The sequence below is a fragment of the Salmo salar genome, chromosome 09 (genome assembly GCF_965601325.2).
Source record: "Salmo salar chromosome 09, fSalSal1, whole genome shotgun sequence".
NCBI classification, from domain to species: Eukaryota; Metazoa; Chordata; class Actinopteri; order Salmoniformes; family Salmonidae; genus Salmo; species Salmo salar.
Window position 1 is genome coordinate 129,695,010 of NC_138299.1, and position 27,305 is coordinate 129,722,314.

General features: G+C 41.8%; 1 protein-coding gene across 2 annotated transcripts; it reads left to right on the forward strand.

The window, feature by feature from the left end:
* The first annotated feature begins 6,655 nt into the window (after positions 1-6,655).
* Positions 6,656-26,853, forward strand: LOC145858080 (alpha-2-macroglobulin). 2 transcript variants are annotated; one of them, XM_082956267.1, is made up of 35 exons: positions 6,656-6,903; positions 9,052-9,235; positions 9,732-9,888; positions 10,034-10,086; positions 10,321-10,341; positions 10,512-10,680; positions 10,768-10,852; positions 11,011-11,125; positions 11,235-11,343; positions 11,424-11,533; positions 11,718-11,885; positions 12,051-12,287; positions 12,569-12,632; positions 12,868-13,013; positions 13,877-14,026; positions 14,495-14,707; positions 14,928-15,021; positions 15,344-15,467; positions 15,702-15,927; positions 17,729-17,855; positions 18,388-18,509; positions 18,976-19,027; positions 19,150-19,233; positions 19,496-19,672; positions 20,099-20,180; positions 20,472-20,628; positions 21,180-21,254; positions 22,828-22,993; positions 23,070-23,266; positions 23,531-23,746; positions 23,947-24,065; positions 24,406-24,765; positions 24,979-25,084; positions 26,148-26,189; positions 26,323-26,853. In XM_082956267.1, the coding sequence occupies exons 1-32, from the start codon at positions 6,821-6,823 to the stop codon at positions 24,506-24,508; spliced, it is 4,185 nt and encodes a 1,394-aa protein (XP_082812393.1). In that variant the 5' UTR covers positions 6,656-6,820; the 3' UTR covers positions 24,509-24,765; positions 24,979-25,084; positions 26,148-26,189; positions 26,323-26,853. The 2 variants fall into 2 exon arrangements, with proteins under 2 accessions (XP_082812393.1, XP_082812394.1); XM_082956268.1 differs by having other exon boundaries at positions 6,657-6,903; positions 14,928-15,009.
* The last annotated feature ends 452 nt before the right edge of the window (positions 26,854-27,305 follow it).

Genomic DNA, 27,305 nt, shown 5'->3' on the forward strand with positions numbered 1-27,305 from the left:
ATTTTTGCTTGTAAGCAGGAATCAGGAGGATGGAATTGTGGTCAGATTTGCCAAATGGAGGACGCGGGAGAGCTTTGTATGCATATCTGTGTGTGGAGTATAGGTGGTCTAAAGTTCCTTTCCCTCTGGTTGCACATTTAACATGCTGATAGAAATTTGATAAATTTGATTTAAGTTTCCCTGCATTTAAGTCCCCGGCTACTAGGAGCGCCGCCTCTGGGTGAGCGTTTTCTTGTTTGCTTATGGCAGAATACAGCTCATTCAATGCTATCTTAGTGCCAGCCTCTGACTGCGGTGGTATGTAAACAGCTACAAAGAATATAGATGAAAACGCTCTCGGGAGGTAGTGTGGTCTGCAGCTTATCATGAGAAACTCTACCTCAGGCGAGCAATAGCTCGAGATTTCCTTAGATATCATGCACCAGCTGTTGTTTACAAGAATACATAGACCGCCTCCCCTTGTCTTACCAGACACCGATGTTCTATCCTGTCAGAACATCGCATAACCAGCCAGCTGTATGTTGATATTGTCGTAGTTCAGCCTCGACTCCGTGAGGCATAAGATGTTACAGTTGTTAATGTCCTGTTGGTCGTTTAATCTTCCCAGTAACTCATCCATTTTATTGTCCTAAGATTGCTAGCAGAATTGGGGGTTTATTCGATCGCCTCCGACTTCTCCGAAAAAATAAGCTGCAGACAAAAAAAACGGTTGGGGGCACGTAAAACGTCTGCCTTCTGTGTTAGTGTTTGAAGCTTTTGGAGGTTAGACAAAACTCATGCTATGATGTTAGGTGGTCAAGTGAAGACTGGTTGAGCCTTGGACATAAACAAATGTTGCTATTTGCATTACCAGTTTTATCGCTCCATTCAAGAACACACTATACGCCAGGTATGGAGGTCGCATTATCAGTTTCACACCGTTTACTTCAGTTACATCTTACTAGATTTTATCATGTAACACTTTGAGATAATTCAGTAAAAACAATACTAGAAGCGGACACATTTTGTTCATATTACTGTGCATGAAGCACATTAATAACTAGTAGTAGGAACCAATATAATTCGATGTGCAAGGGTATATTGCAATATCGTTTTATCATTCCTCTTAGCAAACACTATATTTATTAAGGTAAATGTGTGTGCTTGCTAGTGTTGAAGTATTAATGGTTGTGAAATAGTAGTGTTAGTGGTAATGACGGCAGTATGCCTAGCTAATGGAAGTTGTAGTAATGGTGGTAATAAGGTTGTCATAGGCTATGGGTTAGTTAAAGTTAGTTATTTTGGGTTGGTTTGTAGGTGTGGAGTTATTATAGTGGGCAAGTATAATAGGTTAGAGTAAGTACTATAGCATCATTAGCAATAGAATGGATTTTTAAGCTTAATTATATGTATTTTTGAACATTCTGAAAGTTTTGTGGCAGTGATTTCAGTTTAGAATATGGAGCAAAAATTGTTTTCGCCGCTGCTCTTGATCCATTTCAACTACAAAAACCACCCAATGTTGACATGTGCTGACTGACTTCATTTAGATTTCCTCAACACAGCTTTTTGCCACCATTCATACTTTATAAACGATAAAGCTTGTTGTATCTCCATTCATTTCGATGGTGGAATGCAAGTTTCAACATTCTAAACTGAAATCACTGCCACAGAACAATCAGACGATTATACTGTAACAAACAAAAATGGAAATCTTTAAAACCCATTCTATTGATAATAATGCACTAGCACTCACGCTTGCCTATTATAATTTCCCACTATAACCCACTATAATAAGTCCACACCTACAAACCACCCCAAAATAACTACCTTTAATAACTATTACCATTACTAGGCCTACTGCCGTCATTACCACTATCACTAGTACTACTGTTTCACGAGCATTAATACTTCAAGGCTAGCAAGCACACACATTTAATTTAATACACATAGTGTTTGCTAAGAGGAAGGATTAAAGGATATTGCGACATACCTTGCTCATCAAGTTCTATTGGTTCCTACTACTAGTTATTAGTGTGCTTGCTGTTCTTACTGAATTATCCCAAACATTGACTTGATTAAGTCCAGTAAGTTGTGTCTGAAGTAAACAGTGTGAAACTGGTAATGCAACCACCATTCCTGGTCTATAGTGTGTTCTTGAATGTTGTTCAACTGGTAATGTGATGTCCATACCTGGTCAAGAATGTGTTCTTGCCTGGAACTGTGAAACTACTAATGCAGACGCTTGCGAGCAGTGTGGGTGCAATGATTGAATAAAATGTATGTGTCAAATTTATTTTGCAATGCTAACATGCTGACCAGACCGCTCGCGTGCCATCGTGCGCATGTTGATTTTGTCAAACCCACACCAGACGCGATCAGGACACGCAGATTGAAATATCAAAACGAACTCTGAACCAACTTTTCCATTTTCCATGATGTGTTCTGTCAGTTCCCTTGCTAACGTTTGCTAAACCAAAGCTAGTTTGACACAATTGCAGCTACAGCTAGTAATAGCCAATGTTTGTAAGAAAGTATTTCACATAGCAGGACATCTAGCTAACGTCATTCATTGTATGCACAGGTTGCGTTGGACAAAATTGATGATGGCAGTCTGACTAGCAGGGCTAGAGGGAGAGCCAAGGGGCAGAGGCAGGTGCATAGAGACAGAAATGAGGAGAGGCTTTTTGCTCTCCGTGATAGAATGGCTGCCATACAGGTTTGTATTATGTTGAAAATGCCTACCGTAAATTCCGGACTATAAGCCGCAACTTTTTTCCCACGCTTTGAACCTCGCGGCTTAAACAATGACGCGGCTAATATATGGATTTTTCCCGCTTTTAATTTTTATTTTTTTTTCAAAACACATTCTGTGACGTGCTCAGTTTTTTGGCGGCATGAAGCTTTCATTAGACCAATGAAATTGCCGAACGGGTTAAGGTCAAACAACTGTTTTGTTTACTGTTTAGATTAAATCGAGCGCTCTCAAACTTCCCATCATTCTGATTACGGTAGTCATTTTGTCACCCTCATCATGGCAAAGACACGGAGAAATGCCTATGATGCAGCTTTCAAGTTGAAGGCGATTGATCTGGCTGTTGGAAAAGGAAATAGAGCTGCTGCACGGGAGCTTGGTCTTAATGAGTCGATGATAAGACGTTGGAAACAGCAGCGTGAGGAATCGACTCAGTGCAAAAAGACAACTAAAGCTTACTGCTCATTTTTAATTTTTTGTTACAAGCCGTGTTTCGTTAAAGCCTATTTATTTTTGTTACAAGCCGTGTTTCGTTAAAGCCTGTGTAAAGTTCATTTGTTTCAATGTACCGGTAGGCACCTGCGGCTTATAGACATGTGCGGCTTATTTATGTTCAAAATAATATATATAATTTAATTCAATGGGTGCGGCTTATATTCAGGTGCGCTTAATAGTCCGGAAATTACGGTATATATTTAACAAAAATAAATATATATATTTTTTAATAGTTGACATACGAACAGAATAATTGGTGGCTGAATACATAGTGACCGACTGGCTCAAATTGGTCTTATGTAGCAAAATTTGAAATTGTGTTTTTTACATTGAATTAAAGTAGAGACTCGGTGCTACAAAATGGCATATCATACACTACAGTTGAGCAACAATGGGAAAGTAATTGTGCTTTGAAAGTTGGTAAACTTGTAAACTCACTTTTGAGAAAATGGCCTTTGGATGTTTTGGTACTACTACTAGAGAGCCCTTCTTTGTCTACACCCATTCAGCATTGTTCACACCCTCTTAAGCTTTAGCCCCACCCATCTCTTTAAGGGTTGATCTGTGCATTCTGTACTAACAACAGCAGTCAAGCACCCAAGCTAACTTGCTAGCTACTTCCAGACACGAATGAGAGAACAGCTCACTGAACATTACTTGCCCTAGCAGAGCTGGTTAGGCTGTTATGTTATCCAGAGCGTTTGTGACTGCAACTGTGCTGTCAGATTGTCCGTTCCTAAATTCAGAGCGACTGGCCGATGAGTAGGTTTGTTCCGAACGTTCTGACCTCACAACTGCAGTCAAGCACCCAAGCAAATATTGGCTAGCTTGCTAGTTAGCTTTACTAGTTAGATTGCACAACATAGAATGAAGGGTTTGAAAGGATAAAGTGTCTGGTTTTATGTGTTGATTTCACTTACTTTAATATCATTATTTTTGATAGAACCTCCTTTGATAGTTTAAGCCATTACCAGGAAATAGTATTGGTATAAAATAATATAATTATTTTATACCAATACAATATATATGTGGTCACACAATACAGCTCAGTATTTGTATAATTTCTTTTATAGTACTTGTTGCTTTATTAAGGGTGCTAATAATTTTGGATGTGACTGTGTGTTAAGTTTTATGTTGGACCACAGGAAGAGTTACAGCAGCTAATGGAGATCTTAATAAACTAAACTAAACCATAATACTTCAAGACTAGAAAGCATACAGCGTTTCTAGTTTCACAATGTCTTCATATCATTTATATCAGCCATAGTTGGCCTATGCAAAACTCTCTATATGACATCCACATTATTTACTTAATCTTCTTAGTTCCTGAAGGATCATGGGGCCTGATATCCACATTATTCCTAACAACACATGTTGGTTTGCTGAGGCTAATCTCGGCACCCAGAACCAAATGTTTAGAATAACAAGAGGCCCAATCCTCCTGCATTGGAGCATACAATTGCCATTGTATGAAATTACACTTGTTGTATATTGATCCACTAGGTTTACTGTTAAAGTTGATGACAATATTTGGCTGTTGATAGTCACTAATGTGGATATAATGGAGAGAGTTTTGCATAGGTCAACCATGGCTGATATAAATAATATGAAGATAGTGACACTAGAAAAGGATATTTCCTGCTCACACAATGGGAAATAAATATGCTATTGGTGAGCTAATATGTTGCATTTTATCCATCCAAGCACATAGCAGTAGGCTATCGTGGCTTTTTCATGGCTAATGTCTAAATCGACAGGTGGGCTAAATCAACAGGTTAGCCAGGCTAAACAGGTATTTCTTCTCTCAAGTGTTACCGCCAAACTGTGTAAAAAAAATTGCCTGTGCTATTTTGGTCGTCATTCTGACCGTCACATTGGTCAGAAGGCAGCGACTAGTTGAGAACTTCTCTGCATCCATACACAGAGCAAGGACTGGCCACACCTATCTTTTTGAGATTTAAAAAACAATACCTGTTCAAGTAAATATTTGTCTCAGAAAAAAAATTGAGCATACATTATAGCTCAGTGTTTATTATTTTTTTTATAGTCTTTTTTTGCTCATCTTTATCAAGGGTGCTAATACATTTCAGATGTGACTGTATTTTATGTGGATCCCAGTAAGAGTGGCTACTGCATGTGCAGCAGCTAATGGGGATCCTAGTAAACTAAATTAAATCATAACACTTCAAGACTAGCAAGCATACATATTTTCTTTAGGAAATGTCATTTTTTTAGTTTCACTATCTTCATATTATTTATATCAGCCATGGTTGGCCTATGGAAAACTCTCTCCATGATATTCACATTATTAACTTAATCCTCTTCATTCCTGGGTCAACATGGGGCCTGATATCCACATTATAATGGCATAACGACTGTTCACATTGACATGTGGCTAATTTCAGCACCCAGAATCACATGTTTAGAATAACCAGTGGTGGAAAAAGTACCTAGTTGTCATACTTGAGTCAAAGTAAAGATATCTTAATAGAAAATGAATAGTAAAGAAAAAGTCACTCAGTAAAATGCTACTCGAGTAAAAGGTTAAATGTATTTGGTTTGAAATATACATAACTATTAAAAGTAAATGTAATTGCTAAAATATACTTAAGTATCAAAAGCAAAAGTACAAGTATAAATGATTTCAAATTCCTTATATAAAGCAAACCAGACAGCATAATTTTCTTGTTTTTTTAATTTACGGACATCATTTACAAACGAAGCATGCGTTTAGTGTGTCCGCCATATCAGAGGCAGTATGGGATGAACAGGGATCTTCTCTTGATAAGTGTGTGAATTAGACAATTTTCCTGTCCTGCTAAGCATTCAAACTGTAAGCTGTACTTTTGGGTGTCAGGGAAAATGTATGGAGTAAAAGTACATAATTTTCCTTAGGAATGTAGTGAAGTAAAAGTACAAGTTGTCAAAAATATATCAAGAGTAAAGTAAAGTACAGATACCCAAAAAACAACTAAGTAAAAAATACTTGAGAGTATTACTTAAGTACTTTACACCACTGAGAATAGCAAGAGGCCCAATCCCCCTGCATTGGAGCATACAATTGCCATTGTTTCAAATTACTCTTGTTGTATATTAATCCACTAGGTTTACTGTTAGATTAGATGACAATATTTGGCTGCTGATATTAACATAGTGCTGACACAATGGGAAATAAATATGCTATTGGTGAGCTAATATGTTGCATTGTTCAGTCAAAGCAGAAAGCTGTAGGCTATGGTGGCTTTTTACATGAATAATGGCTAAATTGACAGGTGGACTAAATCGACAGGTTAGCCAGGCTACATAGGTTCTTCTCTCAGGTGTTCCCGCCAAAATAGCCTGAGGTGATTTCATCATCATTCTGACCATCCCATTGGTCGGGGGCTGTGACTAGTTGAGGACTTCAGCGGGAGTTGGGAGGAAACGGGAGGTGGCTGCAGTGTTCCAAACAATTTGGAAGGGTGTGACACAGGAGGGTGCATTTGGGTATATATAGCACCGTTTGTGCAACTTTTCCTGACAATCTCCCTGGACGAGGAAGAGAAGGGAGCATTTCCAAGTGCGGAGGAAGACCGGCTGTGTACCGAAGCTATGGCCATGGCTCTCAACTTACTTTTCTTTGTATTGAGCACATCAGTGATTATACAAACCGCGACATCGCGCACCTTCAAATCGTAAGTACGCTACAAAACATTTGATGTAGAAAGCAGTAGATTAAACACACAATCAGCTATTTGTATTTACATGTCTGGCTGGATGCAACAGACTTCAAATGTAGGAATGAATTATACCCCGAATTCTGCACGCTATGCAGGTGTAGAATAGCCCACCTGAACAATATAATTATAACATATTTCATATGTTCACTGCACTGATAACTGAATAGACGCTTGCAATTGTCTCTATTTGTTAATAATACAAAAATAGATTGTTAAGGCCACAGGACATCACTGTTATACATGCAGTATCTCTATCTCTGCATGTGAGGCTTTTCATTTGTTATGAGACATGCTGGCAAATAGAACTATAGATTTTTGGGTTGAAAAATCCTACTTGTGATAGCTGTTATACAGTGCATTTGGAAAGTATTCAGACCCCTTGACTTTTAACACATGTTAAGTTACAGCCTTATTCTAAAATGGATTTAATACAAAAAATATCAAGCTAGACAGTACCCCATAATGACACAGCAAAACCTGTTTTTATATTTTATTTTTAATGTTTGCAAGTGTATTAAAAAGAGAACGCTCACATGTTACATACAGTTGAACTTTAGTCATTGACTTGGTTTTTCAACCACTCTACATATTTCTTGTTAATAAACTATAGTTTTGGCAAGTTGGTTAGGACATCTACTTTGTGCATGACACAAGTCATTTTTCCAACAATTGTTTACAGACATTATTTCACTTTTAAATCACAATTCCTGTGGGTCAGATGTTTACATACACTTAGTTGACTGTGCCTTTAAACAGGTTGGAAAATTCCAGAAAATGATGTCATGGCTTTAGATGCTTCTGATAGGCTAATTGACATAATTTGAGTCAATTGGAGGTTGTGGCAAAATGGCTTAAGGACAACAAAGTCAAGGTATTGGAGTGGCCATCACAAAGCTCTGACCTCAATCCTATAGAAAATGTGTCAGCGTAGCTGGAAAAGGCATGTGCGAGCAAGGAGGCCTACAAACCTGACTCAGTTACACCAGCCTCTGTCAGGAGGAATGGGCCAAAATTCACCCAACTTATTGTGGGAAGCTTGTTTGGCCCAAGTTAAACAATTTGAAGGCAGTGCTACCAAATACTAATTGAGTGGACGTAAACTTCTGATCCACTGGGAATGTGATGAAAGAAATAAAAGCTGAAATAAATCTTTCTCTCTACTATTATTCTGACCTTTCACGTTCTCTTAAAATAAAGTGGTGATCTTAACTGACCTAAGACGGGGACTTTTTACTAGGATTAAATGTCAGGAATTGTGAAACTGAGTTTAAAAGTATTTGTCTAAGGTGTATAATCTTCTGACTTCAACTGTAAGTATTCAGACTCAGTACTTTGTTGAAGCACCTTTGGCAGTGATTACAGCCTCGTGTCTTCTTGGGTATGACGCTACAATCTTGGCACACCTGTATTTGGGGAGTTTCTCCCATTCTCTGCAGATCCCCTCAAGCTCTTTCAGGTTGGATGGGGAGCATCTCTTCACAGCTATTTTCAGGTCTCTCCTCTGATCATCGATCGGGTTCAAGTCAGGGCTCTGGCTGGGCCACTAAACTGTTCCCCGGTAGGCCGTCATTGTAAACAAGAATTTGTTCTTAACTGACTTGCCTAGTTAAATAAATTAATAAATGACTCAGTGCATCCTGTTTCCATTGATCATCCTTGAGTTGTTTCTACAACTTGATTGGAGTCTACTACCTGTGGTAAATTCAATTAGATTGAGGGAAAACATTTTATTTAAGCCATTTTAGAGTAAGTCCAACGTAAAGAAATGTGGACAAAGTCAAGGGGTCTGAATACGAATGCACATCTGTGATGTTGAAACACTTCCCCCTATTGGTCTGATTTCCTTAAATTTCCCTCTGCTTAATCATCCCCAAGACATGGTTGACAGTCCATCAAAACCACTCATTGGTATCCATTCCTACACTCTCCAAAACAGAATCAATTGGACTCTGAGTGGGACACATAGCCAGAGACAATTAAGGTCACTTTGTCCCCAACTTTAAAAAATCAGTAGGCTACAAAGGAACTAAAGAGCTGTTTGAGTACACTGCCACTTAAGTATTATTACCACAGCTGCATTCATGCTGACTCTTTCCCTTTTAGGATTTACCTGGTGACAGTCAGCTCGGAGCTGGTAGGAGGGACCACAGAGAAACTTTGTGCTCAGGTCCACCAAGCCAAAGAGCCTCTGTCGTTGAAGGTGTCGCTGGAGATGGAGGGTGGCAGCAGCACCATTCTACTGGAGGAAGACGTAACACAGGACTTCTATCACTGCATCTCCTTCCAGGTCAGCTGCAACTGTGCTGCGTTCAGCAGGCTACGACGTTGTGGAACGCTCTGATATAAATATTTCATGTAGAACCAACATGCCTCTCTGACATGTAGAGTATCAAGCCAGCTCTATGTATGACATTTCTAACTGTAAAGTTCCACAACGATGTGATGCGCTATAGATCAGGATCTTCTATAATACTATGGAAACTAGTACTGGTCATCCTCTACTGTAGACTCAAGCTAGCTATGCACATTCATTCAACACTTCATTGTTTTATTCTGAGTAGTCAATCATGTTTTGTGGAATTCAACTTGGATTACAGGCTGGGTGTTGTATGGAAAATGATCCAACCTATGAAAGGCAATAGCAGTTCTATTAATCATACTTCGCTATCTACCACTTAACAAAAAGCCCTATGTTCTCAAGCTACTCAGTCAGAGAGCTGTACTTTGGTTAGGAGCTAGAGGATTGTAGAAAGTCTAACAAGCTTCCGTTCTTCATATTGTAGGTACCCCCAGTGACGGCTGACAGTGTGGCCACTGTCAATGTCAGTATCAAGGGGAGGACGGACGAGATGAGTAAAATGACCAAGATCCTTATCAAGCCTAAAAGATTCCTCACCATTTTCCAGACAGACAAACCAGTCTACAAACCTGGACAGACAGGTAGTTAGATATCATCTTTGATGAACACTGGAATGTTTATGCATACTTTACAGTATATTTGTGAGGCCATAAGCTTGATGAAAGGTCATTACTGAAATGGAGGATGGAAATACTGTGTAGACAAATGTTTCTACCGCTTTTCCAGTCAAGTTCCGAATCGTCTCGCTGGATGCCAGTTTCTTGTCATTCAATCAGATGGTAAGTTACTCTTTCAGTGTTGTCTGGGTGAGACAGACAGACTGTGTAGCTGGCTCGGCAAACGTGGTCAGAGTTAATTTGCTCTGTACTGTAGAAACTGTTTTGGGAAGTGGTGAAATGAATATTTTAAAACAATTTTGACACTAGGCCTACTGTAAACAATTTTGGGAAATAATAAAGTTTGAAAATGTTTTTTTTTGGCCAAATGCTGAATATTTTGTTTCTCTTTTCTAGTATCTAACAGTGGAGCTTCAGGTGAGACTCATTCAAATCCATTGCAACTAAAAACCAAAGCTGTATATAATAATGACATGATCTCCCTTCAAAAATATTACCTGCCAATATGTTCTGTGGCATGAATTTATACAATGCCTGTCTCTATAACAAAAATACCTACCTTCAACCTATTATGAATCTGTATACAGGACCCAAACTCCAACCGCATTGCTCAGTGGTTGAACCAGTCAACAGTGAGTGGAATTCTGGACCTGTCCCACCCCATGTCCGCAGAGGCAACGCAAGGAAGTTACATCATCACTGCATGGAATGAGAAGGGAGAGCAAACCTCCCAAAACTTTGACGTCAAAGAATATGGTGAGAAAATCTACCTGACTATATTGTTTTTACATGGTGTAGTTCAACAGACAATGAGGAAATAATATTGATATGCATTTTTTACAGTTTTACCCAAATATGAGGTCAAAGTCTATCTACCCCAAACAATCACTATTCTGGACAAACGAGCAACGCTGAGAGTTTGTGGCAAGTAAGTGCATAAGATGTAAACTGGGAAACTTTATGGACAGAGAATTAAGCCTTCGTTTGTGTATTGCATAGACTGTACTTTATAGATACTTGCTCATGTTCAAAGCTGTTTGTACTATTTTGGAACAGTTAATTGTCTTCTGGTGACTTTATTTCTAGATACACTTATGGAAAACCAGTGATGGGGTCTGTCACTGCGACGGTTTGCAGAATTGCCGTTCAATATCACTGGTTATATGATTCTAGTAATATCTGCGAGGTGTATGTTATCAAAGTAAGTGTTTTTTTTTATTGTTACGCCAAATTCTTTGACGAAGAACACTCACTGTTGAGGTTTTTGTAGCTGAGCTAAGCTGCCCTACAACTGTACTCATTCACCCTAGACTGACAAAACTGGTTGTGCAACCCAAATGCTCGACTTGACCCGGTTCCGTCTACGTGAATCTTTTGGGGACTTCGAAGTGGAGACTGAGATGGAGGAATATGGAACGGGTAGGAGAACCTTATCTTGAACGTAGAGGTGTTTACATGCTGAACTGTTAACCTCTGACCATTGCCTGTGTTCTCTCCAGGGGTCATCCTTAAAGGTAGTGGCAAGGCAAGCTTCACCAATGTCATCATAACGGTCAGTTTTGAGGATGTGCCCCAAGCATATAAACCAGGAATTGCGTATGAGGGGAAGGTGAGGACAACCTTGTTAACAAATGTTTTTTTTAACACTGCAGAGAAATGTCTTTGAATGAAGTTGTGCTGAATGTTAACATATCATTTGGCGCATCTAAAGCATGCTTTTCATATCTTGTATGCAATGGGAGTGTACATTTAGTATATTGGATGTCTGCAGTCATCCTCTCCTGTGTTTTCAGATCAAGGTGACCGGTCCAGACTCTACTCCCGTTCCCAATGAGCCTGTGTATCTCTTCCTACAAAACGGTGGCCAATCTGAGAACTGGACTCTCACCACAGACAGCAAGGGCATTGCTTCTTTCTCTCTAGACACTTCTCTATGGACTTCTGATTCTGTCTCTCTGTCGGTCAGTGGTCACTCGCTCATGGTTTCCTCTATTAAATATTTAATGGTATTATTTACTGTGAATATTCAGTTTGTTCTGAGTGAGATCATTCATTTCTCCTGGTGTATTCTCCAAGGTTACTACAACTTCTTATTTTTCATACATTTTCTGTGTTTCTTGAACCAGGCTCGTTATCAAAAGGTTATGGAGGATTATCTGTACGAACAGGGTGTGCGTAGTCCTCTATATACATCTGCTTACCATTTCGCATGGAAATTTTATTCCAAGAGCAAGAGCTTTGTGAAGATAATGCAGGGCGAAGGGAAGTTCTCCTGTGAGAAGGACGGTATTGTTCTTGCTCGCTACATCATCCACGGGGTGGAGCTGAAAAGGGGACAGACGACCCTGGACTTTTTCTATCTGGTAAGGTTAAAGGGATGTTTCACTCAAATTATTTTTTTCTTTCAATTCCACCACAAGATTTGGGATATTTTACTTCAGTATTTGACTGTCATATTGTGTTTTGTCAGAAAATATTTTAAGAATGGCTTGGGAAAACCATACAGTACTTGACTTCCAGTTGAATATTTCATCATGGGTGATGCACAGTACTATATTTGCTAGCAGATCTCCAGGTTTTGGCCAGGAACTTTTCTCTGGTTATTAATGTTGACGCTGCCACCTGGCTGTCTCTTATGTCCCAGGTTATATCTAGAGGCAGCATTCAGCAGCACGGCCGTCTTCCTGTGATCATTAAAGAAAGAAAAGGTAAATAAAGTGGTCTTGGATTCTCCCGAATGCTAGCTGGAATTTTAGGAACACCACTTGATTAGAGAACATTCCTCCTGGAAAAGGCCTAATGGGATAAAAAGCTGTCACATTCAATCATCCAGATTACATCTTCAAAACAAGCTCTTACTGCACAGTATATTTCAGACTAGTCACTGAACGCTATGTCCGTATTGGTGGCTTATGGTGAGCTAATGTCCATCTCTTATTTCAGTTAACCAAGGGGAACTGATGCTCTCGCTGCGGCGGATGCCTGAGCTGACCCCTTTTGCCCAGGTGGTGGTGTACACCGTGTTGCCTGATGGGGAGGCAGTAGCAGATAGCCAAGACTTCCCCATTCAACTCTGCCTAAAAAACAAGGTAGGCAACTAGGCGTCTTTCGCCAGCTATGTGATGTGTCAAAATGTAATATCGGGGCTACATGCACTACGATCAATTTCCAAAATGACTTTGCATCAGACTATGATATGAAATCCTTCAACTGCACCTTTTGGATCATCATAAATCCGTTGGGTCTGTTTCTGTCTAGATGTGGTCAGAGCTCAGTGGTGGTGTAGATGAGTCAGTGGTTGGTCACTAGATATAGTAAGCAGTTGTGGTCACCCTCAGAGCACTGGCTCCGTTTGGGCTGCTCCATAATGACAGAGCTGTTAGTAGACCTCAGCATAAAAAGTGTGTTGAATATCTAAGCTGAGGCTTTTGTGGCGCAAGCCCCACAGATGCACTTACTCATGATATGCTTCTGCCAGGTAAGCCTACTTTGCAGTTAACAATTGAATTGTGTTTTTGGGGGGGGAAATATTTCTGCCAACCCACAAGATGGTTATCACATCAACTGGTTACACACTGAGTGATAGTCAAACATGCACACCGCACAGACCGACTGGGGTAATATTCATGGTATGAATTGGCAGACATTGTTAGGTTTGGCTTTTTATGCCAATAGTGGCTAACCGGGGCTGGGATGTCAATGTTGCGTTGCTTAGATAGTAGCTGAGACTTACGGTGTTTGCTGTGGAACACGTGAGAATTGCATGTACTTTCAGAATTGTTTGGCGAGCTACTCCTAGGTGGGCTGCGACCTACTGGTAGCTTGTGATGGACCTGTTGGACACCCCTGCTCTACACAGTACTAGCATTATTATGTTGTGGGCTCTGTACTTGAAATGAACCAATGCGTTGGACATGTATTCTGTGATTTCTCCCGCTTTTCTCCTCTCCAGGTGTCCCTGAAGTTCTCGTCCCTCCAGGAGTTGCCAGGGGAGAAGACCTCTCTGAGCCTCCAGGCCCACCCAGGGTCTCTGTGTTCTCTCAGGGCCATCGACCAGAGTGTGCTGCTGCTGCAGCCTGAACAGGAGCTCAGCCTGGACTCTGTACGTTCTCCATGGGCCGCGTCCCAAATGGCTCCCTATGTAGTGCACTACTTTTAACCAGGGCCTCATTGGGGTCTGGTCAAAAATAGTGCACTATATAGGGTGCCATTTGGGACAGGACACAGCCCATCACATTCACTTACTAACCATTGACTCACCACACTAAGCTGAAGCCTAACCATGATCACACATCTCCTTTGGCATTATTTTTGTGCACCCACGTTTTTCAAGATGGGATTTGGCTCACTTTCAGCTTCCTCTAACCATGTATTAACCACTGTCTGATACTTAAAGTTTAGAAGTTTTAACTTGTGGGACTATTTTGTTGGTTCTGTTGTGCCACTAACTCGAGTGCAGATCAAGTATTGTCTATATGCACTGACCCTATAACCTCTGACCACGCTCTGACTGTCGAGATGCTGCGGCTTTTAAAGTCAGTATTACTAGAGGTATATTACTTCTCCGCAGGTCTTCAGTCAGCTGCCTGTTCAGAAGTTGTCTGGATATTCTTACAGAGTAGAAGACCCCTACCCATGCCTTGGATATCCTCCAAGATTTGAAGAGATGATCCTTCCACCCGAACCAAAACCGGTCGAGGAGTTGGTAGTACCTGATTGGGGGAAACGCTCATTCTGGTTTGGCCCCAGCAACGACAAAAACGATGTCTACAGCATCTTTAAAGTATGAGACTCAAATAAGTTTGTCTGTTTGGAATATGGAGAATGTATATGTAAGAATCTTTGTAAAGTAGACACTGAATGCTGTCTCTGAAGTGAGTTTTCAGAAATCAGTAAAAAGATGTGTTTTTAAATTGATTCAACCAATACCCAAAACTGAAATCCAGGTATGATATGACCTTTACACGCTGACGCTGTTCTATTGCTTGTACTTTTCATTTTAGGAAGTTGGAATCAAGATCCTGACCAACTCTGACGTGAAAAAACCTTACAACTGTAACACATACTTTGCAATGAAACAAAATGGTATGATGGAAGGTATAGTCATCGAATGGTGGTCACCACATTCTGTTTATAGACTGTTTACTCACTGTGAATGATCATACTGTGTTCTCGACATGGCTCATCTTAATATTTTTTTCTTTTCCAAATTATATTCTGTCTATACACACCATTTATATTCCCACTCTATCTACTTGGATTGTTTGTTCTTAATCCTTTATTTGTATTGTTGGAGCTAGTAACGCCAGCATTTCGCTACGCCTGCAAATCTGTATGTGACGAATAAACTTTGATTTGATATGCTAATGAATAAACCTTTCTAGTCTCAACCTAATGAAGGATTTGTTTCGATTTGCAGTTCGTCCCATGAACATGATGCCTAAAGAGGAGAGCTCACCAACCCCTGGAGCCTCTGACAAGCCTAAAGAGACCGTCCGCACGTACTTCCCTGAGACCTGGATCTGGGACCTGGTTCCTGTGGGGTAAGCATTGTGACAGACGCCATATTTGTAGTCCACCTTGCATCCCTTTCCATGGGGTTCTGGGCTGACAATGCCTACTAATATGGCAATACTGAAACCACAGGCATGTCTTTGTCCTAGGAGTCGATTTAAAAAAAAACAAAAAAACAAATCACCTAGTCCGCTATTGAATTGACCATAAATCATGTGCTTTAATGTATTTCGTTTTTATTGCACCCTTTTCACCACTACCAGACATACAGGAAAAGTGAATGTTGACAAGACTGTCCCAGACACCATCACTAAGTGGGCTGCAGGGGCGTTCTGTACTTCCCCAGTGGGTTTTGGCCTGGCTCCCAACACTGGCCTCACTGCCTTCCAACCCTTCTTTGTGAGCCTGACGCTGCCCTACTCTGTCATCCGGGGGGAGGTGTTCACACTCAAGGCCACAGTGTTCAACTACCTCTCCAAGTGTATCATGGTAAGTCCCCCCCCCCCAGTGTTGTCTCTTTCTTTACCTCTCCAGTCCCACTTCATTTGGGTAGGCAACTAGATTCAGCTGCAGGCCAATTTGTGTTGGCGCAAATGGTCGGGGGGCAGATGATAATTTAACAGCATTGACTCCGGGATGCTGGCCTTCTAGGCAGAGTTCCTCTGTCCAGTGTCTTTTATTGGCCAGTCTGAGATATGGCTTTTTCTTTGCACCTCTGCCTAGAAGGCCAGCATCCCAGACTGGTGTTTTGCGGATTCTATTTAATTAAGCTGCCAGTTGAGGACTTGTGAGGTGTCTATTTCTCAAACTCGACACACTAATGTACTTGTACTCTTGCTTAGTTGTGCACCGGGGCCTCCCACTCCTTTCTATTCTGGTTAGAGCTAGTTTGCGCTGTTCTGTGAAGGGAGTAGTACACTGCGTTTGTTTGTATGAGATCTTCAGTTTCTTGGCAGTTTCTTTGTTTCTGCCTGTAATCAAACCCACAAATGCTGATTCTAAAGAAGGCCAGATTTATTGCCAGTTTTATCAGCACAACAGTTATCAGCTGTGCTAACATAATTGCAAAAGGGTTTTCTAATGCTCAATTAGCCTTTTAAAATGAAACTTGGATTAGCTAACACAACGTGCTATTGGAACACAGGAGTGATGGTTGCTGATAATGGGCTTACGTAGATATTCTGTAAAAAAAATCAGCCGTTTCCAGCTACAATAGTCATTAACAATGTCTATACTGTATTGCTGATCAATTTGCCATATTTTAATGGACAAAATGCGCTCTTTCAAAAACAAGGACATTGGAAAGTTTCTTCCGTGTGCAGTTGCAAAAACCATCAAGCACTATGATAACTGGCTCTCATGAGGACCGCCACAGGAAAGGAAGACCCAGACTTACCTCTGCTGCAGAAGATGTATTAGTTATCAGCCTCAGGAATTGCAGGCCAAATAAAGCTTCAGAGTTCAAGTAACAGACACATCACCTGTTCAGAGGAGACTGCGTGAATCAGGCCTTCATGGTCGAATTGCTGCAAAGAAACCACTACTAAAGGACACCAATAAGAAGAGACTTGGCCAAGAAAAACAAGCAATGTGCATTAGACCAGTGGAAATCTATCCTTTGGTCTGAGTCGAAATTTGAGATGTTTGGTTCCAACCGCCGTGTCTTTGTGAGACGCAGAGTAGGTGAACGGCTCTCCGCATGTGTGGTTCCTACCGTGAAGCGTGGGGGTGCTTTGCTGGTGACACTGATTTATTTAGAATTGAAGGCACACTTAACCAGCATGGCTACCACAGCATTCTGCAGCGATACACCATCCCATCTGGTTTGCACTTAGTGGGATGATAATTAGTTTTTCAACCGGACAATGACTCAACACACCTCCAGGCTGTGTAAGGGCTATTTGACCAAGAAGGAGAGTGATGGTGCTGCATCAGATGACCTGACCTCAACCCAATTGAGATGGTTTGGGATGAGTTGGACCGCAGAGTGAAGGAAAAGCAGCCAACTAGTGCTCAGCATATGTGGGAACCCTTCAAGACTGTTGGAAAAGCATTACTCATGAAGCTGGTTGAGCGAATGCCAAGAGTGTGCAAAGGGTGGTTACTTTGAAGAATCGAAATATATTTGAACACTTAACCCAAAAAATTATTTCATAGTTGTCACTATTGTAGAAAATATAAAGAAACCCATGGCTTTTATTTTTGCTAATCTTTGGGGAACAATCTAGACGCTGTGACGTTTTTGAGAAATCTAGTAAAGAGTTGCAATTGACCCATGTGTTTCTCCTAGGTGAAGGTGACTCTAGCTGAGTCGAACCAGTTCACAGCCAGGCCATGTGAAGGCTGCCAGTACACCCTGTGTCTGTGTGCTGAAGAGAGCAGGACCTTCAAGTGGATCCTCACCCCAACTGCTTTAGGTGAGCCATGCAGTACTCTGTCAATCTCTCACAAGGCTCTTGCAGTAGACTCCACATTTACTCCCTACACCTAGGCCCTTGCCCCCTAACCCTTCGCTGCTTGCAGATCTGTAAGGTGTTAGAAATATGGTAGAAGCTCCACTACACTGCTTATACCCATCCACACCTTTCAAATATGCAAATAGTGAAGGGTAGGGAGTGATTTGGAAGCAGTGCATTAAGACAGGGTTGTTGACTTCACACAGCTCTCATTAGACTGAAATTTCCGTAAATGAAATGATTTATCTGATGCACAAATTCCTCGAATATGACATGCTCAAAGATCTACCTCAGCCACTGATAACCCCTATCAGAGAAATGGAGGGAGGGACCAAGGAGGAGAGGGGAAACGAGGGATGGCACAAAGGAGGGAACAGTTGAGCCAGGGTACATGAGTGACTGAGAGGCTGGAGGTGGAGTGGGTAAAAGGGAGCAAGCTGATGGGTGACTGGTCTAGACTAGAATGTTAATGTTTCCCTGGACTGAACTATAGGGGAGGTGAGTGTGAAAGTGAGCGCCGAGGCGTTGAAAACTGAGGACCTCTGCGGCAACGAGGTGGCCACGGTGCCAGAGAAAGGACGCATTGACACCGTTGTGCAAACACTGCTGGTAGAGGTGAGTGTCTGTCCTGTATAGCAAGTCCACTGTTTTTCTCCCACATTTAATTAGAGATCTGGGTTTTCAGTAACACTAGGTCAAGGGTGAATACAGTAGAATTTATATTTTGATGAGAGGAGACCAACATGGTTTGGTGTTTAACTGCATTTGGGCTTGAGACTCCAGCCCATGCCTAATAAATTGAAAGCGTGTGTATATATATTTTTAATAAAGAATTACTTGGTGCATATCTTTTACATTCATTTTAGATTAAGCTGTATAGCTGGACCTACACAACAGATGGTCTGGGATGTAGACTTATCTTAACATTGGTCTACGTTTCAGGTTTTAAATGTTTGATTTTGGAGTGAAATGTACCTTTAAGTGGTTACCATATAAATTCTATGGTAGAATTAACTTGAGTTGTCGTCATTACTGTTTTTTAAAAATGTATTTTGGTGCTGTTTCACTTTCCCTCTATCAGGCCGAGGGAACCCAGGAGACGGTCAGCCACAATGCTCTGCTCTGCCCTGCAGGTAATCTACTGACGTCTATCAGTCATACTTTGTCATAATTAAGTTGAAGTGCATTTGTTTTGGTTTAGATGACAGATACTTTTTAATTGGTTATCAAGTCTCTCTCTCTCTCTCGTCACCAGAGGGCCCGGTGGAGAAGGACATCTCTCTGAAGCTGCCTGAGGTGTTTGTGGAGGGCTCTGCCAAGGCGTCCCTCTCAGTACTGGGTGAGAATTATCCATCTGTTTTGCTGAGTTCACACCTACTCATTTTTTAAAAGTTTTATAACGTTTTCAGGATATGTTTTCCATTTTGGTGCAGATGAAATGTAGGCAAGAATTTTTCATCCCTCTATATATGGATGTGGATATTCCACCTGCAGATCTATGATTGCCTTAAGGTTATGGGTGAGGATCAGGATAAGCATTGGTTAAGGTAAGAAACGGGGCTCTGCTGGTCGAATATCCAATGGTTGGTCTCGTTCACCAGGCGACCTGATGGGTCGGGCCATGAAGAACCTGGACAGCCTGTTGCAGATGCCCTATGGCTGTGGAGAGCAGAACATGGTGCTGTTTGCTCCCAATATCTACATCCTCAACTACCTGCAAAGCACCAGGCAGCTCACCATGGAGATCCAGACCAGGGCCACAGGCTTCCTAGACAGTGGTGAGTGAGCTGGGTCCAGTTCAGTAAGGCACAACATGTTGCAATTATTGTCAGACATGTTTAGTTACAGCCTGCACTCCCCGTTTTACTCAGTAAATATGTTATTCTCCCTACTGGACATAACCCTGGTGAAATAGACCGCTATCTATTCTGAAGACTATTGCTTAACTTAATGCATAGAGTGGGATATGACAAGAGAATTTGCAGTAAGCCTTGTACTTTTTAAATAATGAGCTGTGATTGAACAGGACTCTGCAAAGATCAACACTGTCTGACAGTGTGCTGTCTGATCCTGTGTTCATCTCACCTCTGACTAGCAACAACCTGTTGTATATATTTGGCGCTGAACCAGTTAACGTCACCTTCCACATACAGTACAAGTCCCTAGAAGGAGAGTCTTTATTCATTTGGCCATTTGTGTTGCAGGCTACCAGAGGGAGCTCAACTACAAGCATGACGATGGCTCCTACAGTGCCTTTGGGAAGAGCGATGAGTCTGGAAACACGTGGTCCGTTCAATTGAAGTCCACACAGTCATAATGCCTTCTCTTAGATTATTCCTCAATTTACCTTTTTTTAAGTCATGAAAATGACATTAGCTTAAAGGGGGTTGCAGTATGTAATCAAGGTAGGAATGTGATGGTCTCAAATCCATACTAGTATGTGCTATGGCAAATATAGTTGGCTTCAGCACATACAGTATGGCTACTGTTATCTAGAGTCTATGATCCGTAGTTTAGGCAAGGCTCACCACATCTAGTCCGTGTAACTCCAGTGACATCTGACCTGTGTCCTCTCAGGCTCACCTCCTTTGTGATGAAGTCCTTTGGAGGGGCCAAGCCCTACATCTTTGTGGACCCCGCCCACATTGCCCAGGCCAAGGCCTGGTTGGCCAGTCACCAGCAGACGGATGGCTGCATCGCGTCAGTGGGGAAACTCTTCCATAACGGCATGAAGGTAAAGGAGTCAGAGCTCAGTGGGTAATAAGAGGATGAGTATCCTACTGCTGCCACCAAATGTGCAAAGGTAACGTTTAGGGCAGAGATTCAGCAGGAGGTTCTGGTGCAAGTTTCCCGTTCTATTTAGAGTGCAATGGTGGAGTCTGCATAAAATCCTAGATAACTAACAAACAAAAGACTTAGTACTTTACATACCTCATATTGCACTGACTTGTAGGAAAATGTACTGTTCAGGCGGACCTTAGGACCCCACGTGTGCCCCGACGGAGCACATACTGAGCACAACAAGAATCCCAAGCATGTTTTTGCCAGTCCTGAGAACACACCACCTCCCTAAAGGGACCTCAGTCTGACTAGTCCCGACAGCTTTTATGCATCTCCTAAACAGTACTCTTAGTTATTTCCCCCCTGTTCTTTATCTTTGTGCACCATTATCATGTGAATGTTGTTTTCAACACCAATGTTTTTACCTGATATCAGTGTGACTTTGAAACTCTGTAACACCTTGGAGTGTTGGATGACGTTTACTGGCATCCTTTGTTGTCATAGGGAGGGGTCGGGGATGAAGTGTCGCTCACTGCCTACATCACCGCTGCACTGCTGGAGCTGGATGGCAACACTTCTGTGAGTTATCAGCTCTTTCCATATCCAAGTATTTTTAAAATGTTATTGATAAACAAGGTCACATTTGGTGATTTTTATCAAAACATGAACTGCTCTAGTGGATATTTCTGCTTAGCCGTCCAACTACAACACAATTCTAAATAAGACCATATCACCCACAGAACGCCTCGCCATGTATTCTAATAAACCACTTCCCAATATACAGTTTCTTCTGGGAAACTATTCAGACCCCTTGACTTTTTCCACATTTTGTTACGTTACAGCCTTATTCTAAAATGGATTAATAAAATGTTAAAAATCCTCAGCGATCTACACACCATAATGACAAAGCGAAAACAGGTTTTTAGGAATGTTTACAAATGTATTGAAACTAAAAACAGATTCCTTATTTACCTAAGTATTCAGATCTTCTGCAATAAGGCTTGAAATTGAGCTCAGGTGCATCCTGTTTCCATTGATCATCCTTGAGGTGTTTATACAACTTAATTGGAGTCCACTTGTGGTAAATTCAATTGATTGGACTTGATTTGGAAAGGCGCAGACCTGTGTGTGTGTGTATATATAAGGTCCCACAGTTGACAGTGCATGCCAGAGCAAAAACCAAGCCATGAGGTTGAAGGAATTGTCCGTTGAGCTCCGGGGAAGGCTACAAACACATTTCTGCAGCATTGAAGGTCCCCAAGAACAGTGGCCGCCATCATTCTTAAATGGATAAAGTTTGGAACCACCAACGCTCTTCCTAGAGCTGACCGCCTAGCCAAACTGAGCAATCGGGGGAGAAGGGCCTTGGTCAGAGGTGACCAAGAACCCTACGGTCAGTCAGAGTTCTGTAGTTCCTGTGGTGATGGGAGAACCTTCCAGAAGGACAACCATCTCTGCAGCACTCCACCAATCAGGCCTTTATGGTAGAGTGCCAGACGGAAGCCACTCAGTAAAAGGCACATGACAGCCCACTTAGGGTTTGCCAAAAGGCACCTAAAGACTCTCAGACCATGAGAAACAAGATTCTCTGGTGTGATGAAACCAAGATTGAACTCTTTTGCCTGAATGTCAAGGGCCACATCTGGAGGGAACCTGGCAACATCCCTACAGTAAAGCATGGTGGTGGCAGCATGCTGTGGGGGTGTTTTTCAGTAGCAGGGACTGGGAGACTAGTCAGGATCAAGGCAAAGTACAGCGATCCTTGATGAAGACCTGAGACTGTTTTGCCTCTGGAGAGACCTGAAAATAGCTGTGCAGCAACACTCCCCATCCAACCTGACAGAGCTTGAGAGGAATGGGAGAAAATCCATTTTTATATGTATGTGTTTTTGTCCAATTCTTCTCTGCAGATCCTCTCACTGTACACAGTATATACACTAGTCAATTTATTTATATTGCTAACGTTATTCGGTAGTCATACCTGTATTAAATGTCTGGGTTGTATTCATTAGGGAGCGCAATGGAAAACCCATGAACATTTTGCAACTGAAAATGTGCATGTTTCTTATTGGTCCAGATAATCCCTCCCAGTTTCAGTGTTCCTCTGTTTGGTGCATAATAAACACAATGCTGTTGTATGTGGGTGTGTCAGGACCCCATGGTGGAGAAGAGTCTGGTGTGTCTGAAGGCAGCAGTGTCTGACCAGCTGGACAACACCTACACCATGGCCCTGCTGTCCTACACCTTCACCCTGGCCCAAAACCAGGACATGAGGGCCAAGCTCATCACCCACCTGGACAAGAGAGCTGCTACCTCGGGTATGTCTTGTCTCTCGGTGAAAATGTCTGTCTCTACCGTTCTGTCTGACTGCTGGGAAACTGACAATTACCACAGGTGGCAATCGTCACTGGGAGAGAGCAGAGGCTTCTGGGACAAAGACGGACTCTCTGGAGGTGGAGATGACATCCTATGTGCTGCTGGCGCTGCTTTCCGGTCCCACCATGCCAGGCTTTGGGCTGGACTACTCCACTGGCATCGTCCGCTGGCTGGCCCAGCAGCAGAACCCCTACGGAGGCTTTGCCTCAACACAGGTACTTTATTGGTCTGGTGGACATTCACTCTAGCAACTCATCTGCCAATCGCTCCTACTGTTAGTACATGGATCACACCAAATCCTTATTTGTATATGAAATGTAGTAAATTGGACATTGTATTAAAGCCTTACAATCACTTCATAACACATGGATTTCTTTGACTTGTTGTGCTTCATTTTATTGATTCTCTCCATCATACCCAAGCTATAGTCGATCAGGATTTGTTTTAGCAACAGTACTTCTCTCTTCCCCCGTCACCAGGACACAGTGGTAGCACTGCAGGCCCTGGCCAAGTACGGTGCTGCCACCTTCAGTCCAGAGGGCGCCAGTACAGTCAGTGTGAGCTCGGCCGGAGGCCTGAAGATGGAGTTTACTGTGAATCAGAACAACAGGCTGCTCTATCAGGAGGAGCAGCTGAGGGAGGTCCCTGGGGACTACAACATCAAGGCACAGGGCAAGAGCTGCGTCTTTGTGCAGGTCAGGCTCCAGTCGTTTTTCCCTTTGCTGCCTCTCAGTACTGCATGTCTGGTTTGTGTTCAGTAGAGCACACTGTTGCACAAAAACGAACGTTTCAACCCTAGAATTTCAGCATTCGTCGTAATGCATGTGTGCTACTATACATTAAAATGTGTATGTTTTGATTTCATGCATCTCAATAGTATCGTCTGTCTTTTCAGATCGCCATGCACTACAATATTCCCCCTCCTCCTGACTTCTCTGCTTTCAACATCTCAACACAGACGCTTGGGAAATGTAACGGCACCAAGAAATCTCTGATAGTGTCTGTGGATGTCAGGTACAGTGGTATTCCTTTTACCCTTGAAATAGCAGCTGAAAAAAATGACTTTTTGGGCGACCTGACCAAATTACCAGAAATATGAGTTATAGATCTGTCATCCTCATTGACAGCAAGTGTTAGATCTCTTTTTATGCTTCCCATTACGTATAGTTTTTGCGGTTTTGAACAGCAGAAAATAAAAGATTTCCAAGCGGTTTTGATGAGTTTCTTGTTTTGTCAACTTAAATTAAGCTAGCTAACTAGTAGAATTTTAGCAATCAGGAAATGGCGGAGCGACTTCTGCGTAGTTGCGCCTTTTTAAGATAATATACATCCTTCATCTGACTGTGACTGACAGGTACAATGGTCGGCGAGAGGAGACCAACATGGTGATCATCAATGTCAAGCTTCTCTCCGGCTTTGTCCTGGACAAGTCCTCCCTCAGGCCCGTGAGTCAATAAGAGAACCTCAGGGCCAGGAGTTTTACCAGTTTGGGGAACACTCCTGACACTAAGTATAATCCCCTTGAGGATGAATGTATAAAATGATAATGGCGTCTGTTCTAATTGTAAGTATTATCGTTTTGTCCTTTGAACGTATCAGTTGTAGTGTCTATGACACTATCTTATCCTGTGTTCTGTTCTTCCAGTTGAAAAATGACCCCACTGTCAAACGAGTTGACCTGGAGGAAGGACATGTCATCATCTACCTAGATGGGGTAGGAACATGAATAATGAATGTTGCATCTAAACGGGGCTGTCTTTATCGGTTACAGAACCTAGTTGGATGTGGTCTCATTTGCATCTACACACTGGATTTAACTTGAACAGTAACATCAAAGTAAGACTGTAGTGGCTGTTTTATACAGTAACACTATGTGAATCTATAACATTGAACTGCAATGTCAACTGTATTATTCCTTTTCTGACAGCTCAAGCAGAAGGAAACGAAGACGTACAGCCTGGCCATAGAGGAGGATGTGCCTGTGAGGAATCTGAAACCAGCTGTGGTGAAAGTGTATGACTACTACCAGACAAGTAAGAATTCCATCTAACACACAGTGACATGTGTAGGGTTGCCAAGAACTTTCAATAAATTCTGTGCTTTTCCCAAAATCCCAACTGCAGGATTTATGGAATACCAGGGTATTTAAGTTTCCTGTAATTCTGCAGCCTTAAACGTGACTTCATGCGCAGAAACATTGTGCTCCCCAAGGGTTTATGGAAAAACTGGTACTCTATTCTCAAATAGAAAAAGAATAACACTCGCAACTACATATTAGACCTTGTGTCAAACTCGTTCCAGAGGGCCGAGTGGGAGTTTTTGCTCCTCCCTTGTAATTGTTTGCTTGAATTAAGGTCACTGATTAGTAAGGACCTCACCTGGTTGTCTAGGACTTAATTGCGGTGGTTTTCGCCCGTAGGCGACGTTGTTGCCGGTGAGGACCTGCCTTACAACAGGCTGGACTGAGGTCTTGTAGGCCTATTGCGGACAGTCTGAGCACTGATGGGAGGGGTTGTGCGTTCCTGGTGTAACTTGGGCAGTTGTTGCCGCCATCCTGTACAGGTGTTACACTGCGAGGACTATCAGCTGGCCGCTGCGTCTCACAGTACAGACATGGCAATTTATTGCCTTGGCCACATCTGCAGTCATGCCTCCTTGCAGCATGCCTAAGGCACGTTCACGCAGGGACCCTGGGCATCTTTCTCTTGGTGTTTTTCAGAGTTGGTAGAAAGGCCTCTTTAGTGTCATAACTGTGACCTTAATTGCCTACTGTCTGTGTGTATTAACAACCGTTCCACAGGTGCATGTTCAAACCCTTTACAATGTATATCTGAAGTTATTTGGATTTTTACAAATAATCTTTGAAAGACAGGGTCCTGAAAAGGATATATTTTTATTCTCTAATGGAATACCAGTTTCCAAACCACCCCATTCTCTGAAATATTTGCCACTGGCATACCTGTCAAGGTTACGTACATAACTCCGGTTCCTTGAGGAAGGAAACAAGACATCCCCAGTATGTCTGCAGTGGGAGTTTAATGATTGACAGGGAAGTAGTTATCATTAGAAAGGAACTGACCTCTTTTCTGTTCTCAGGTGATGAAGCTGTGAGTGAATACAGCTCCCCATGTGCGGAGAGTAAGTCCATAACAGCCTTTCTATAACCATACTTCAGTTTGTGAAATGAGCTTAACTGACAAATTTAGATGACCATGTATGTTTACTGTTTTCAGAGGGAGTAATATTCTATTGATGTTTGTCATTTTCACAGGTGACAGTCAATGAAGTGTGAGAGCCAATCACGCTGACTGGACCTGGGCTCAACTAATTGCTTTCCTATTTAGGAAGTACCATTTTATTTTTTAGGCAGAGCTCATAGAACCCCTCCATTTGGTGGTTACACATTGACCAACTTGTAATCTGTTTCAATTGTGTTCATTTACAATGTTGTCATTTAATAGATGGGCCTTAAGGTAAAATCGTAACTCTTTGTTACTTTGACTTCTGTTGTAATCCTGCTATTAAAGTGATTGTGAGCTCGTTATGCAGAAAGTTATTGTAATGTTTCTACTGTAAATGTTAATAAAACCAGTCTCCGTAACATCTGTTTTAATAGATATAATCTATACATAACAGTGTACCATACGGGAGCTATATTCTAGTGTTGAGGGAGCATATTGAGTGTGGCATACTGTTAACTGAAGTGTATTCTGACCATTAGACTTCTGTTGAAATGGCTTTTTGTACAATACTGGTTGAATGAGTAAATGACATTTTACAGTAAAACCTTTTTCTAACACTACCTCTGGCCAATGCTGAACATTTGGTTACACCCATTTCAGTGTGGGGAAAATATATTAAGGTATTTTCTGATACTTGAGTGACATGGTTTACAGTACCTCAGGCAGGTTATCCAGAAAAAGATGCAACTCAATTTCACAAAGCTAAACAGGTTTACATGTTCAAAAACACAGCATAGTCTTCTCTAAAGCTATTCAGATGGTGATTTATGTAGCATGTCTGAATCCTTTACAATGTCAAGCTACCAGATCATGACGCTCTAAAGCTGAAATGCACCCTGAATCCCTTTGCACTTGATCTGAAAGAATTGGAAAGTAAGCAATAGCATATGGCAACAATTTGACCTGGCGTATCTGAGAGCAATATGGAACTACCACGTGTTTCCCTATCCAATCCGCTCAGCTCTACAGCAGTGCATAGGATATTGAGGGGAGGATGGTTTTCTTTTTGTAA